Source organism: Brachycentrus maculatus, unplaced genomic scaffold, assembly GCF_059751285.1.
Source record: "Brachycentrus maculatus isolate JH-2025_06_01 unplaced genomic scaffold, ASM5975128v1 h1tg000021l, whole genome shotgun sequence".
NCBI lineage: Eukaryota > Metazoa > Arthropoda > Insecta > Trichoptera > Brachycentridae > Brachycentrus > Brachycentrus maculatus.
In genome coordinates, this window is record NW_028280775.1 from 90,538 (window position 1) to 104,956 (window position 14,419).

General features: G+C 38.2%; 3 protein-coding genes across 3 annotated transcripts in view; 2 read left to right on the plus strand and 1 right to left on the minus strand.

The window, feature by feature from the left end:
* Positions 1–994, plus strand: part of retm (real-time) — a 28,451-nt gene extending 27,457 nt beyond the window's left edge. The window contains exon 9 of the mRNA XM_088267991.1: positions 6–994. Within this exon, the coding sequence (XP_088124117.1) occupies positions 6–91 (86 nt within the window). The 3' untranslated portion in view covers positions 92–994. The remainder of the gene's footprint in view (positions 1–5) is intronic.
* Positions 995–3,168: 2,174 nt separating this feature from the next.
* Positions 3,169–4,302, plus strand: Rrp40 (exosome complex component Rrp40). Its single transcript, XM_088268002.1, has one exon. The coding sequence runs from the start codon at positions 3,531–3,533 to the stop codon at positions 4,236–4,238; it is 708 nt and encodes a 235-aa protein (XP_088124128.1). The 5' UTR covers positions 3,169–3,530; the 3' UTR covers positions 4,239–4,302.
* A 2,540-nt stretch (positions 4,303–6,842) lies between these two features.
* Positions 6,843–12,523, minus strand: LOC148313102 (uncharacterized; the record flags this gene model as incomplete). Its single annotated transcript, XM_088268015.1, has 4 exons — positions 6,843–9,334; positions 11,292–11,435; positions 11,514–11,643; positions 12,294–12,523. Coding segments are annotated over 4 exons (659 nt in total), but the record flags the coding sequence as incomplete, so codon positions are not given.
* Positions 12,524–14,419: the final 1,896 nt, after the last annotated feature.

The following is a 14,419-nucleotide window of genomic DNA, read 5'->3' on the forward strand; positions in this document are numbered from 1 at the left end:
ACCAGATGGTGCGACGTTGCAGCAGTACGGGAGCGATGAGGATACAAAACAAAATAACTCGAGCCGAACGAACAAACTGATAATAGTTTAAGTCTGATCGGACAGCCCAAGTAGTTCGGTTCCGTGCGGACGTCCCGAGTCCAGCAGCAGGAGGAGGCGAGTGGGACAGAGAGAGCCATCGCCGCCAGTTTGTAGTCGAGCAGATCCCCTTATCTTCGGGACTTGTCACGATTCCGCACTTAACCCCGCCGATAGGAGCTGCCATAAAACCCGCACTGCTTTTACCAACATTCGTGATGGAATGAAACGCATTAGAATTTATGATTACAGCCGGCATTGTGAGCTATTTGTATGTGTACACAGGTGGGTGAACTTTACCTTTGTGGCAGGTAGTTGCGTCCTATTCACCCCCATAATAAGAAGCGGACTAGAGTATCTGTTGCAAACCACCTGATTAGACACGCTCCAAGAACAATAAAAGAACACAATGAAAAGTTATCACTAACCTATATTTCGGAGAAGTGCTTCGGTTTGAGCGTCGTGATAAAGTACTTTTATCACTTCTGATAAAACAGTTGCCTTTACCTGCCGTATAATTTTATGTATGTAACCATTATTATGGTTATAATTCTGGCATTGATTGAGTTTTGCGATAGGTGAAACGTGGATAAATTCTCATTTTAGCACAGCCTATCGGATTGAGTATAGCGCTAACAGACACATGTATGTATTATTCTGTTGACAGTATGTGATGTGGATGACCCAAAATATGTCGGCTGCACTGAAACCATCTGTTTAAATATTCTTTACCTGCCCGTGGAGTATTTTCTTTATGTAAAACTGTTTCATAACAAATAGTCAAATATTTTATGTTCACAGTGCTCATGATTTGAGATATATGAGCTAAATTCAAACAGACTTGTACGGATTACTTTTATTCTATTATATCTGAAATGCTAACAATCAAACCAGAATAAAGACAATTTTAAGCATTTTTGTTGTTTTGTTTTACTAAAGCGATCGGATTGACATTATTATTTGTCCTATATGTGAGGTAAGTTGGGTAAGATCGGTTTCTTATTGTATTGTTATTTGATAATGCAGGTACATACAAATGTACTGTACTAGTACATAGCACAAAAGGAAACCCATAAAGGCAGGTGAATGCAGATAACATTTGTGATAGTGCACAGTATTCATTATAGTTGTAATATTTTTATGTATGTACCTTCATAGGTATACATATTACCATTTTCTACTTTATTATTTAACAAAATTGTGTTTTCGTATTTACATAAAATTTCATATATTATATGAAACAGCATGGCGATGGACTATGAAATTTCCACATATATAATATAATGATTTTTAATGTATTTTTAGATTATTCACTCAAGAAGTGGGGTTATGAAATGACCAGCTTTGTACTTTCAATTTCTCCCATTCAATTTATGTAATAATTCATCTACAAAACCATTTGTTTATTTTTAATTTTAAGTTGGTTTATCTCGACACCAATGTCCAAAATATTTATTCAAATCTATTATCCTGTTAACCGGGCGGGATGTATAAATACGTCAAACGTAAACAATATTGGGTACGGGTAGGACATATGAATACGTCCTGTAAATATATGTTGCGCCCTGGAATGGGCGGGACCTATATTTTCCAACAACAAAGATAATAAGTCATCCATACATATTTCGACATGAATTATTTTCTATTTGTTTGTAATTTTGTATTTTCCTTTGTGATTTATATATAAATAAACGGAAAAATGTTTATATTTTATAATCTTTGCATTTATTTTAAGCATAAATAAAATATATGAAATCACGTCCACCGGGCGTGATGTACTGACACGTCCTAGTGAAAGAGTTTGCGCCTGTTGTATGTTGCATAGTTAAAAAGTGAACTGCCCAGTTAACAGGTTAAAGGTTGTTATTAGGATTTGGATATAGGATTTTAATCATAATGTGTAGTCTAAAAATGAAGATTCGATATGGATTTCTACATTTTTTGGAAATGTGCTCATGGTGAGTAATATTTTCCAGGACACTGTTGAGAAGAACGCATAAAGCAACGGCCAAAGTGTTATGCGTTACAATGTAACAACAGTAGATGTAATTCGGTTCTTGCAAATCAGCAACAATTTTTTTTTCGAATAATTTAAAATCCGGATTATCTAAGTTCTACTGTATAATATTTTATATGCGTATTAATGCAGTTCTGCCGCTAACGGATGGTACGGTGTAATGGTGGTATTGAAAAAACAATCATGTGGCAATTAGTGATGTTAAAAATTTGTGCCAGCATAGCGCTGCTTATGTAAGACAATTTTTATTGTGGTTTTTCAGCTGCACCTAAATTTTTCGAAACATGTTTTTAACAGAATTCTTATTTCTCCCATCCAAAGATGGTTTAACCATGAATACTTTTGAATAAACACCATGTATAGATCATGCAGAGAACATTGTCAAATCTTAACACATTAAGGATGTGAAAGGTATTTCTACTTGTTCGATAGATTGATGCATAAGAACGGGAAGGGTATTTTTACCTTCTGCGACGGGTTCACTTCAAAGTCAGAAAAGAAGGTATTACATATTTAATGTTTTTATATGAATATTATATACCAATCTCTTTGTTACGGTCTTAACTATATGTACATAATTATCAAATCTCATTGCCAGCGGTCTGCAGGCGTAAAAAACACCCATCCAGAATGTGTTAACTTCACCGTTCTATCCCTATTCTCTGCCTTCCCCTACTTGAAATCCGAGGATAACTTGAATAAATGTGGCTTGATACCAGAGAGCTCTGACCAGCTTGACTGCTGATGGAGTCAGACGAGGTGATGAGTTTCTCGGTGTTGTGTAGTACACCGGATCAGAAAATTACAATCCCATATCTCTTTTGGAGAAGATCCAATTAGGACCTATAGCTACATAAACAATATATAACTACTGTCATTATCTCAAAGCACAAAATATGAAATTTCGAAAGAAAAAATAAAAACTGAGACCATTATATTGGACAATTTAAATAGCGCGATTTTATGAAGAATAAAAATAAGTACAGAATTATTTTCTAGTAATGCAGATGGAGAACAAAAGAAATGGTCCGACGACATAGCCGCTGTGGGGGGTACAAACTGGCTTCAAACAGCAACCGACCAAAGGAGATGGAAAGATACGAAAAATGCCTATATCCAGCAGTGGAGGACAAAAGGCTAATGAAGAAATAGAAGAATGCAAAGGTGTGAAATGGTCTGTTTCTACCGGCTGCTGATATTTTGGTCGCCCATCTTTAAATAGGTACTTTGTTTGTTGAATAACTTTATTGTCTTTGGTCTAATAACACGAAATCGTAGACAATGTTTTGCGGTTAATAAATAAAACATAACCTCAAAATTTTGACATTCGTTATTTTGTTTCTAGTCGCGAATATACAAATTAGTTAGTCTTTGGTCGCGAATATTATGACCATTTTCTATATCGTGTTTTATTCCTAGCGTATTTAATAAAAAAATGATTGTCCGAGCAGGTGATGTCGTAATGCCAGGGGACTTAGTCTCTGAAATCAGTAGTTTGTCTTCCAAGATAAAAATAATTTTAGGGCCTGGATTAAAGTGCGATGCGGATAAAGTTTATACTTGTAAAGCTGGAATTCTTCAAAAAAGAGAGCCAAATACATTTTGGGTCGATAACCATCAGAAACGATACATTCCAGTTCGAGGAGAGAGTGTGGTGGGAGTTGTTATTCAAAAGGCGGGTGATGTTTTCAAAGTCGACATCGGAGGTAGCGAGCCGGCCTCCTTATCATACTTGGCGTTCGAGAATGCTACCAAAAAGAACAGGCCGGACGTGCAGATAGGGGACGCCTTATTCGCCAAATTGATGGTAGCCAACAAAGACATGGAGCCAGAACTAGTTTGTATCGACTCGCACGGGAAGAAAGGGAAATTAGGAGTGTTGGCAGACGGGTTCGTGTTCACGTGCAGCCTCAATCTCGCCAGGAAGATCTTGAACAAGAAGTGTCAGCTGCTCTCTCTCTTGGCCAAGGAGATTCCCTTTGAAGTGGCTATCGGCATGAACGGGAAAGTGTGGATAAAAGCGCGCAATGCTAGAGAGACTATTGCCATCGGGAACGCGATCCTCGCCACAGAGTTTGTGTCGGATGCGGAGATTAGCAAAATGTGCAGTAATGTCTCGGCACTTATAGCCGGTTACTTCTGACCTGTGTTAATTTAACATTGTATTTGTTATTGATATTAAAAAAATGTTTTTGATATTAAAAAAAGTATTTTTCTTTTTTCTAGATTATATGTGAGGTTCATCTGCCATTGGTAGAACAAATGAAGTTGTCAATTATTTTTTTGTATCACAGCTGAAAAACTGCAAAAAAATGATGAAGGAACAGGATCTACCTAGAGGCTCATTTGTGGCATCGCAAATTCTCTTGCGAAAAATTCCAAATGAATCAGGAACTTGTCAGCATTTGCTCATTGCTGGGTGGAAACCACGTTGCACTCCTCAGGAGAAACCGGACTGTTGACTGTCATCGGCAGACCTTCCATTTAAAAGAGGGTTTGGCATTTTGTGTCCTAGCTTGGTTTATGTTACCAATGTCCTTCACTATTTTTATCATATAAGCAGTAGAACTTTATTGCTGCTCACAAAACAAAATTATACATTCATTAACTCTTTCTCATGCCTAGTTGCCCAACAACCCTTGACGTTGAGTAACCAGCGCATCGAAAGGGACGAGAGTTTCAAGTACTTGGGAGTGTACGCGACTGAAAATGGCAGCCTTCAAAAGGAACTGGGAGTGCAATTAGGACTCGCAGGGTCCGCATTTAACAGTATGAAGGCTGTCTGGAGATCGGATTTATACTCGGTGAAGACCAAATGCCGCCTATACAATGCCTGCATTGCTCCTGTTCTCTTATACGGCTGTGAAACATGCACCTTTCAAGGGCCCAGAGCAGCCGTGTACTGAGCTTTGAGAATAGGTGTCTGCGGAAAATTTTAGGCGTGCGGTGGTTTGACTTTGTGAGGAATGAAGAGATAAGGCGTAGGAAGCAGCAAATCTTGGTCACAGCTGTCCTCAAGAAAAGGTGATTCAGTTGACTTGGCCATGTACTCCGCATGCCTCCTGAGAGCCGCCATAAAGCTTGCCATTTTACATGGCAACAGGTTCGCGCCGCCCAGGACGACCACTGCTGACAATTCGTCAGCAGTTCTCGTCAGAACTTCAGGACGCGGATCTGACTTGGGAGGATGCAAGGGAGCTGGCAGCCGACAGAAAAGCCTGGATACAGTTTGTGGACTCCATATGCTAACCTAGGGAGCGGATATGGTTTTAATGTAAAAAAAGGTATTAATATGGCCGTGCTTAGCAGGCCATGATTTTTTTCAGCAAAAATGTGAAAGCTTTTAGAAAGATGACTGTAACTTTGATGATATTGGTAAATTATAATATTTTAGTATTTCTTGATTTTTCTAATACTACTACTACCATCACGCCGTTTCACCACAGGGGTAGGCAGAGAGGATGGAACGCCACACTCTTCTGTCCTGACATACACTCCTCGCCTCCTTCACATCCATACATCTAGTCATACATGCCTTCCGATTACGCAGACTTTTGACACCGCCAGATTTTAGGTTCTGATTGATCTGATCGTGCCAAGTCTTTTTCGGTCGTCCACGTTCTGTTTTCCCTCTCACATTTGCCACATATATTTTCTTAGTCATTCTCTCGTTATCCATTCGCTCCACATGTCCACACCACCGCAAAGAACTCTTCCTAATCTTTTCAATTATTCCTCGTTCAGCCTTACATTCCTTTCTTATATCGTCGTTTTTACTTCCGTCATACAATGATTTTCCACACATTGGTCTGAAGGAGCGAATTTCAACAGCGTTCACTCTGCTTTCATCCTTCCTTTGCCAGTTCCATGTTTCGCTTCCATATGTTAGTGTCGGTACTAGCACGCCGTTGTGAACCGCTAGCTTGGCTTTCACGGACATATTCTTATTCCCAATCACTCTGTTCAAAGCACCATTTATTCTATTCCTTGCATTCACTCTTCTCTCAATATCCTTATCCACTTTTCCATCCCTTGTGAACATGCTTCCTAGATATAAAAATCTCTTTATATTCTAATTAATAAATATTGCAATTGGATTTTATATTGGCTTGCAACAAGCTCAAACGAGAACACATTTACGTGCTCATTTTGTATGCCCGGCCTGGCGAGCACGGAATTGGAGAGCGCTTTAACACGCTCGTGGCACCGAACCGGTTAAGGAAAACTTACCTCTGAAAACTGATCAACTACTTTTACGAGTTTTTGCCAGTCTCGAAATATAATCTCACATTTTGACTCCTTAAAAAGAGAAATTATTTTATTATATAAATATACATATTTTGCAAATAAATTTAAAATCGTTTAAATTCTAGAAGATGAGCAGCAGAAAACCATGGAGTTAAAAATAATGTTTTTATTCCCGCCTCAACAGTCTGCGGAGCAATATTATCCCTTTGTATTTTGATGGTTTTATTTCAATAATATATGGGCTCAAATGTCTATGGATTCTGCTTTTGTTTTGGGCATGCTCCGATTGGTCCATCTTTATTATATCCTTATTCTCCAACACTGAATAACGAGCTTAACCCGCGAATGCGGCTTCAAAGTTCCTGCAATTGAACCCAGTCGTAGTCATATATGTAGTGTGTGAGGTGCCTTACTGCACATTATCTCGGAGGAGCCTGAGGGGTCCAAGTTATAACTAAAGAATAAACACAGTCACGTTGGGGGAAATGAAAGTCGTAACTTATAAAAGACAAGTTTATTTTCGATGTGTTACAAAATAAAAGACCTGTACTGACTAGACAAGTAGGTATAATAATAATATAGTATCCATCACCCTAGTGAGTTGTGTCAAAACGGATAACAAAAGCCGTAACAAACACAAGCGTACATACAAAACAAATTTATGATATATCAGCTATCAATTTATTGATCATTATACAATACACATTTGGATTATATCATCAATAATAATAATAAATTACACACTACTGTGAGACAACAATATAAAAAGAAACAAAATATATCTTTGGTCGGCAATTTTGAACTTGTCCGAATTGTTAAGAGAATTATTTTCTTAGTAGCTATTTATCTCGTGGCTTACCACTGTATTAATAAAGCATTTTGCTGATCTTAAAGTGGCAATTGAATGATGAATCATTACACGTTACTAACCTTTATCCGAATACGTGTGTAGAACTATGTATCTAATATATGTACAGCAAACCATCAATTAAAAATAGTGTTGTCAGCCTCTTAATCTCTAGAACTTTGTAAACTCTCTATGGCTTTACAATCTAACCATACGTGACAACCCTAAATGTGTATGTCACTAGCTCCCGGGCTGTGACGGGCTCCCTAAAAACCAACAGTGATAACCCTCGATGCGTATGTCGCTAGCTATTGACAGGCTCTCAACTTACCGCATGTGACAACTCTAGATGTGTTTATCGCAAGCGGCAAGACAGATCCCCGACTACCTGCACGCGGCAGCCTGCCCTACGGTAAACCTCCTTTGCAGACTAAAATTCTACATTACTCTTGCTGTGCGAGCCGAGTAGAACCTATTTAGTGAATCGAGTAAAGAATTAAGAAAGAATTTTAGTCTGTAAAGTATGTTGATTCTGCTAACTAATTCTAGTTTAACAATAATGCCAGATATTTATCATGAAAGGCACATTCAGCGCTCGTCACTCGAGTGCCACCGCCAGGTGGAGCCACCAGGTAGAGCCACCAGAATAGAGTAGGACACAAATGTCTCCATAGTGCACAACTGCAGTTATATTATCCTTAACTAGTAAACCTTAGGAATATATTTTTGAGTGCCTTTAGTATAAAAATTGAGGCCGTAATTATAATTCATTTTTAACAATGAAAAATATTGTAACAACAAACACGTGTAAAATATTGGTTAAGGTACACTGATTTAATTTTATAAAAAACTGACATACAAAATATAAGCACTTTTAACACAACACCAAAATACTTTCACATTTACTTTAGACTCTCCATTCTTACTACATACTGGCCAATAATAATTAGAGAGCCAACTTCTTACTGAGACAATATGCAACACACCGGTCATAGTAAATACTGATTCTTGTAGCTGAACAGCACTGATAAAATATTATTTTCTCTCCGTACGAGCATTTCTTTGTATACTTTCTAATTCACAATAATTAGATTTATTAAGAAAATATTAGATATATGATTTGCAAGAAACAAACTATTGTAGATATGTCTAACTTTACCTCACTCGATGTAAGTGTGTGTCGTGTTAGTGTGACACAACCACAATCACCATATTATCCTTACAATATTACTCCGGAGTTCCTCGGCCTACTAATAACATTTGTGTAAAATATAACTTAAAATGCATAAAAATAAAGTTATTCCTACGATAAATCTAGATAATACATAAAAAGGAAAAGTGTATAAAGTAGAGAGACAGGTAGATTATAGAGAGAGACAACCGCAAGCACCTGTTAAGTGTTAAATAAGATCACAGAAGCATTTAGTTAGTATAATAATAAAGAAATGAATAATTGACTCGTGTTGGTAAAAAGCTTAAATTAGTGGAGTTCTAGCTGCAGTACTACGGAACTACTCACTGCTGTCGGTCTACTGGTAAGTGAATGCAGCAAACCATTTCAACGGAATAAGGAAAAGTACCTAATCTAGCGATGTACGGGTACGGACCAGCAAAGCGGAGAGTGTAAAGAAGCTTCCGCCCACCCCACGTTTGGAAGCTTAAGGATCACAACGCCGTATTTATTATTTATTTATTTACTCTTAATGTCCAGCTAAATCAGATGAGAATCCAAATATCACTTTCCCAAAATATTCAGAAAGGCAAATTTTGTAAGACTACCTCAAAAATATAGGGTGAATATTATTTATTACAACACCCGACACTGAAATATCGCTCTCCGCTCAGTCAGGGCTCTCTAGTAATAGTAGTCTAGGCGTTCTCGCAACCTACCGAGTTACCTCGAGTCGGGTACTGCGCGTAATGGCAAATAAAGGCACAAATCAATACTGCGGAGAGTTCCCAGGTCTCAGGGCGGGCGCGGCTGGAGAATCAGACCTTCCGCGGGCGCGCGTCCCCGTTGGGGCGGCGCTCGCAGCGCACCAGCACGGCGCACGGGGCCGCCCCCACCGCCGTCTGGCTCTCCACGAAGCCCGGGTTCAGGATGATGTTGGGCACGAGCTCCATCACGTCCTCGGCGCGCTCGGCTGCCCGCAACACAACACAACACCGTCACCCACCGACACCACACCTCCACTCCCGCCGGAGGAAGAAAACCTTTCTACCCGACACGTGCCTCGCTGCACGCCTCGCTCGGGTACAAAACTTTTCATCCCTCCGTTTAGGTATGCCAGAAGATAATACAAGCAAAACTACGGAACTACCAACATCTAAGAGAGAATTATTTATAAATCTACACTTTATGTTATAACTTAATAAGAATGAATAAAACATGCATCTTTAGTAACTTCATAGCTCAATCAATTGAACTAAGCAAATATGAGAAGACATTATCCTAAAAGGCAGACGGATGGAAGGAACGGATTATTTCCGATTACAAACTATATAATTAATGTCGATAGTGCAAATATTGTATAATATATTCCAAATTTACTAAATTACTTATGTAGATATTCAATTAATTTGTTGTAGTATAATATTTGTGCCCTAATCAATTTGAATAGTCTACTCTTAGATTTTTATAATAAAAATTTCTTACAGATTATTAAGGTAACCATTTGTGTTTTGGTCATTTTAGGTACTAAGCGTCATAAGGTCATAAGTGTCGAAGCTGATTTATTATTTTCTATATCCTAATGTGTAATATCATTACGTTTGTGCTGTACAAGTGAGTTTATTAGACGCAGCTCGGACAATTTTCATTACGGTCACCGCTGACAACGCAATCGTTTGTTTAATCCATACAACTAATAAAACAATATTTTAATTTAAGAAAAATGTTAAATATTCACATTGCATAACTGGAGAATCCAATTAATTGACCATTTTCAAAGAACTCATTGAGAGAACTGCGCTACACAATATTATAGTTGCGCCAGTCACAACATGAAGATTAGTGATGTCACACAGTGGTCACGCACACTAATTAAAAACTGGTTGCACTAAATATTATTATATAAATTTCAAAAAAAATGTTTTAGGGTTATCGATGCACTTTTTCCCCACATGAAGGGTGAAATTAACAAGCATTCCAATATTAGATGGATTCCTCAGAGTATTTCTTTACTGTGTAAGTTTTATTGATAAAGCTTGACTGACGTATGGTGCGATTCTCTAACTGAGGGCCCACCCCTCCGCTACTCTGTATTCCAGAATTACACCAGCATCAGCAGCACTACTTGTACTCGCTTATTAAGTGAAGTAGGTACACAAATGTACATATTTTACCAGCTGATTTTAATTCCTGCCTAGTAAATTGTAATTATTTAGTATTTATCTAAAATGTCTTTCTTTTTAAAAATAAATAATCCACATTAGAAATTTGGCGCATAGAGGAATCAGAGCAGAGGAATGGAAATGAGCCTCATAACTGAATACTATACCTCCTATAGACAAACTTATCTGTAGAATTAATGGGGGCGCCATGTTTACTATGTTCGATGCAAAATTAATAAAACTGTATTACATTCTTTTACTTCCAAAATAAAAGGTTCTAGAGATAAGTTTGTTAAATGTATTGTACACAATAGGAGGACGACATACATTATAATCGGAGAAGGTGTGGGAAGAATTACTTTCTGACAAACTGTTATCAACCATATGAAAAGTACATACAATGCCGTTCCATACTTGCAAATTAGAACTCTCTCGTTCTTCCCTTGACCTTTGTTTTTCCGGACGCTCTTTAATTATTCTCAGTGGAGAGTGCACTCAATAATCCCTCATTAGCTGTCCGAGAGCTAGAATTGCTTATTTCCAATACTTGTAGTGCTGACTTTGGTACAGTCTTAAACCTTCACACATATGCCTAATAAATATTCTGTATTTAAACAAATTTATTTACCACTACTGTGTCAACAACACAACAGGGAGCTGATTGAACATTGTCACAGTAGACTGCCGATTACGTATTCAGGGCAATAGAGGAAAAAAAGCCTTGATAAACTCTGTAAAGGAAAAATTGGCCCTAAGTGAGGCTCTCACCATGCTCGGAGCGGCACTCGCGGTACAGCAGCAGGCATGTGCCGGCCGTGAGCACGCAGAGCGTCCCCATGACCACAGCCACGGCGGCAACCCACACGCGCGTGTCGAACTGCTCTGCACCCAGCAGCAGGTGACGCCGCAATTCTGAGACACATCACCCTCCAAATTAGGGACTGAACCCCGATATGACCATAAAGAAATAAACAGGACTCGCTGACTCACCGGCTTGCGTGTCACTGTACAGCGTGTGGCCGAGCACCTCCACGGGCGGCGAGGTGCCCAGAGCATTGGTGGCCCACACGCGGAACCAATAGCTACAGTTGGGCTCCAGATGGTAAACATCTATCTGCCGCTGGAAACACGGTACATCCAACTTTTAACTATTGCGCCGCAGACTTTGTGTACCCTTTTACAAACATAGTATTACGTGAGCAAAGCAAATTTTAGTTAACAAATATATAGGGGGACTTGTGAGATCTCGCGTTATCGTGTTGATGGATCCTTTTTTGTTATTGACCAAAGCAGATTTTTTTATTCGCTCAAGTTGTTCACAATACGGTGTAATGGTCTGACCAGGTTCAGCCAATTTATAGTGTACAATTCCAAAAAAATCCCACCACACACAAACAAGGACCATCTTTATTGTTAGTGATGGTCGAGGCATCAGAACAGGTACTTCTCCAAGAAAAGACAGAATTATTACATATATAGCACCCACTTCTCATCTCCAGGTACAATTTGTCATAAAACCAGATCTGGTCGCAAAGGCGATCTGCTTCATACCGAGACAAAAGAGATCCGCCAGATGGTACATTGTTGATCTAGCGCCGTCTTTGCCACGATAAGAGTTCAGAATGTTAAATGAAGTACCACCTCTACCCAGTACAATTTATGATCATTTTACTTATAAATCAGAGGGGGTGAAACATTGAAACTTTGAGCAGAAAATAGTGTGCTTTGTATGTAGTTTGATGCAGTGACAGATGGGATGAGGGCACTTACGGCGTTGGGACTGATCCGGTTGGGGGAGATGGGTCTCCAGGGCTCCAGCGCGTCGCCGGACATCGGCTGCGCGGAGCGATACTCGGCCGTGAAGTGTTGGAGCGCTACGCCCCCGTCGCCCGCCACATCCCACAACACCAGCCCCAGGATGGTGGAGAGGTGCACGCTCACATTGGCAAGAGAAGGCGGTCGAGCTGTACATACACACAACGCATCAGTCCTACTCAAATCTTAATAGTGCCCAACTTACTTGCTCACAAGGACTCGAGTACTCAGTGACAGGGTGCTAGATCTTATATAATCCTTATTCATAAGGATTAATGAACACGTCCAAAGTTGGACAAACAAAAAAGATAACTCCGCTTTTGCCAACTATTTAATTGATACAAATCATGATTTTGAAAAAAATATTAATGTTCAATTCTTACACACATCTAGTAAAGGTAGGAAATTAGATAGATTAGAAATCCTCTAAATAAAAAATAGATAGATAAAAACATACTCTAGATAAAAAAAAATCCCCAATAAAAGAATATTAGATGACCGAGCCACACACATACGTTCACCTTTACTATACCCGTTAGAAAAGAAACAATAGGTACTTAAATGTCATGGCGGATAAAAGAATATTAGATGACCTAGCCACACACATATGTTCACCTTTACTATACCCGTTAGAAAAGAAACAATAGGTACTTAAATGTCATGGCGATAAGAAATAACTGCTGGAAATTGAATATTTCAGTGAACACAGGACTTGCCAGTACAAATTTCAGTAGGAGTAATTAACTAACGGTTCTAGATTCACCCATATATATATATATATATATATATATATATATATATATATATATATATACATATATATATATATATATATATATATATATATATATATACAGTATCTACTCAATGAATTAGGGCCACCCATTATTTTTTTGAATACTCTGAAATCTTTTGGATTATTATATTTATTTTACATAAATACTTTAAGTTTTCTATTGACATCTAATATCATGTATATTACCTTCAATAATATGTAAAATATACCTGGATTATTTAAGCCTTTACAAAATTTCAAACCCTTTTTCTGAGAAAGGTCCCTAATTAGCACAGGTAGACAGATAGTTGAAAGTTCAAAAAATAGTCCTATCTCATTTATTAGTGAAGTTTCTTGAGTTCTGGTTGTTGTTTTGTTCAGAGAGGTTATATAGTTATCGTGTCTTGTGAAAAAAACTTAATTTTTAATTTTAGTTCATAAAGTATAATTTTTTTTTGTAAACACAAGTGTTTTTTTTGAAAAGGACAAAATGGGAAAAAGTAAAGACATTTCTGAGGAAAAAAAGTCTAGTGTTATAGTGCTACTGAAATTAGGAATACTATCTAATAGAAAAATTTCAAAAAAAGAAAACGTTTCTCGTCAAACAGTGGACAGAATTTCAAAATCAGTCACCCGCCACCAGCAATCGGTGAAAGAACTGTCGTAGGATTAGAAAAACAACACCGAGGACTGATCGAAAAATCATTCAAAGTGCCTTAGAAAACCGTAGTGCATCAGCAAAAACATTAAAAATAAAATTGGAAGAAGAGGGTATAAATATATCGGTATCAACACTGAGGCGACGTCTTTACGAAGTAAATCTGAAATGCAGGCGCCCTGTAAAAGTACCAAAATTGACACCACGAATGAAAGCGGATCGATTAAAATGGGCCAGGCTACATCGAAATTACTCGGTAGATGATTGGAAAAAGGTATTCATTTAAATTGAATTTTCAACATATCATTTTAGTAAATAAACTTATATATTTTAATTAAACTTAAATTTTCATTATTTTTCAGGTCATCTTTAGTGATGAGTGCCGGTTAGAAGTCGTGACAGAGAGCCGTCGATTCGTCAGGAGAACACCAATGGAACGTTACAATGAGGCCTGTGTGGTAAAAGTTATCAAACACCCCCCTGCAACAATGATATGGTCATGTATTATTAACAATTTACCTGGGCCGTTGTTTTTCGTGGAAGGAACAATGAACCAAAATTCCTATAAGCAGGTCCTCGAACGAATTTTATTGCCCTTCTACCATACACTCGACCCAACAGAAGGTCCATACACCTTCATGCAGGATG

Bases quoted from the DNA above. Each gene is read 5' to 3' on its own strand.
- Rrp40 (XM_088268002.1), top strand. From the start codon at position 3,531: ATGATTGTCCGAGCAGGTGATGTCGTAATGCCAGGGGACTTAGTCTCT.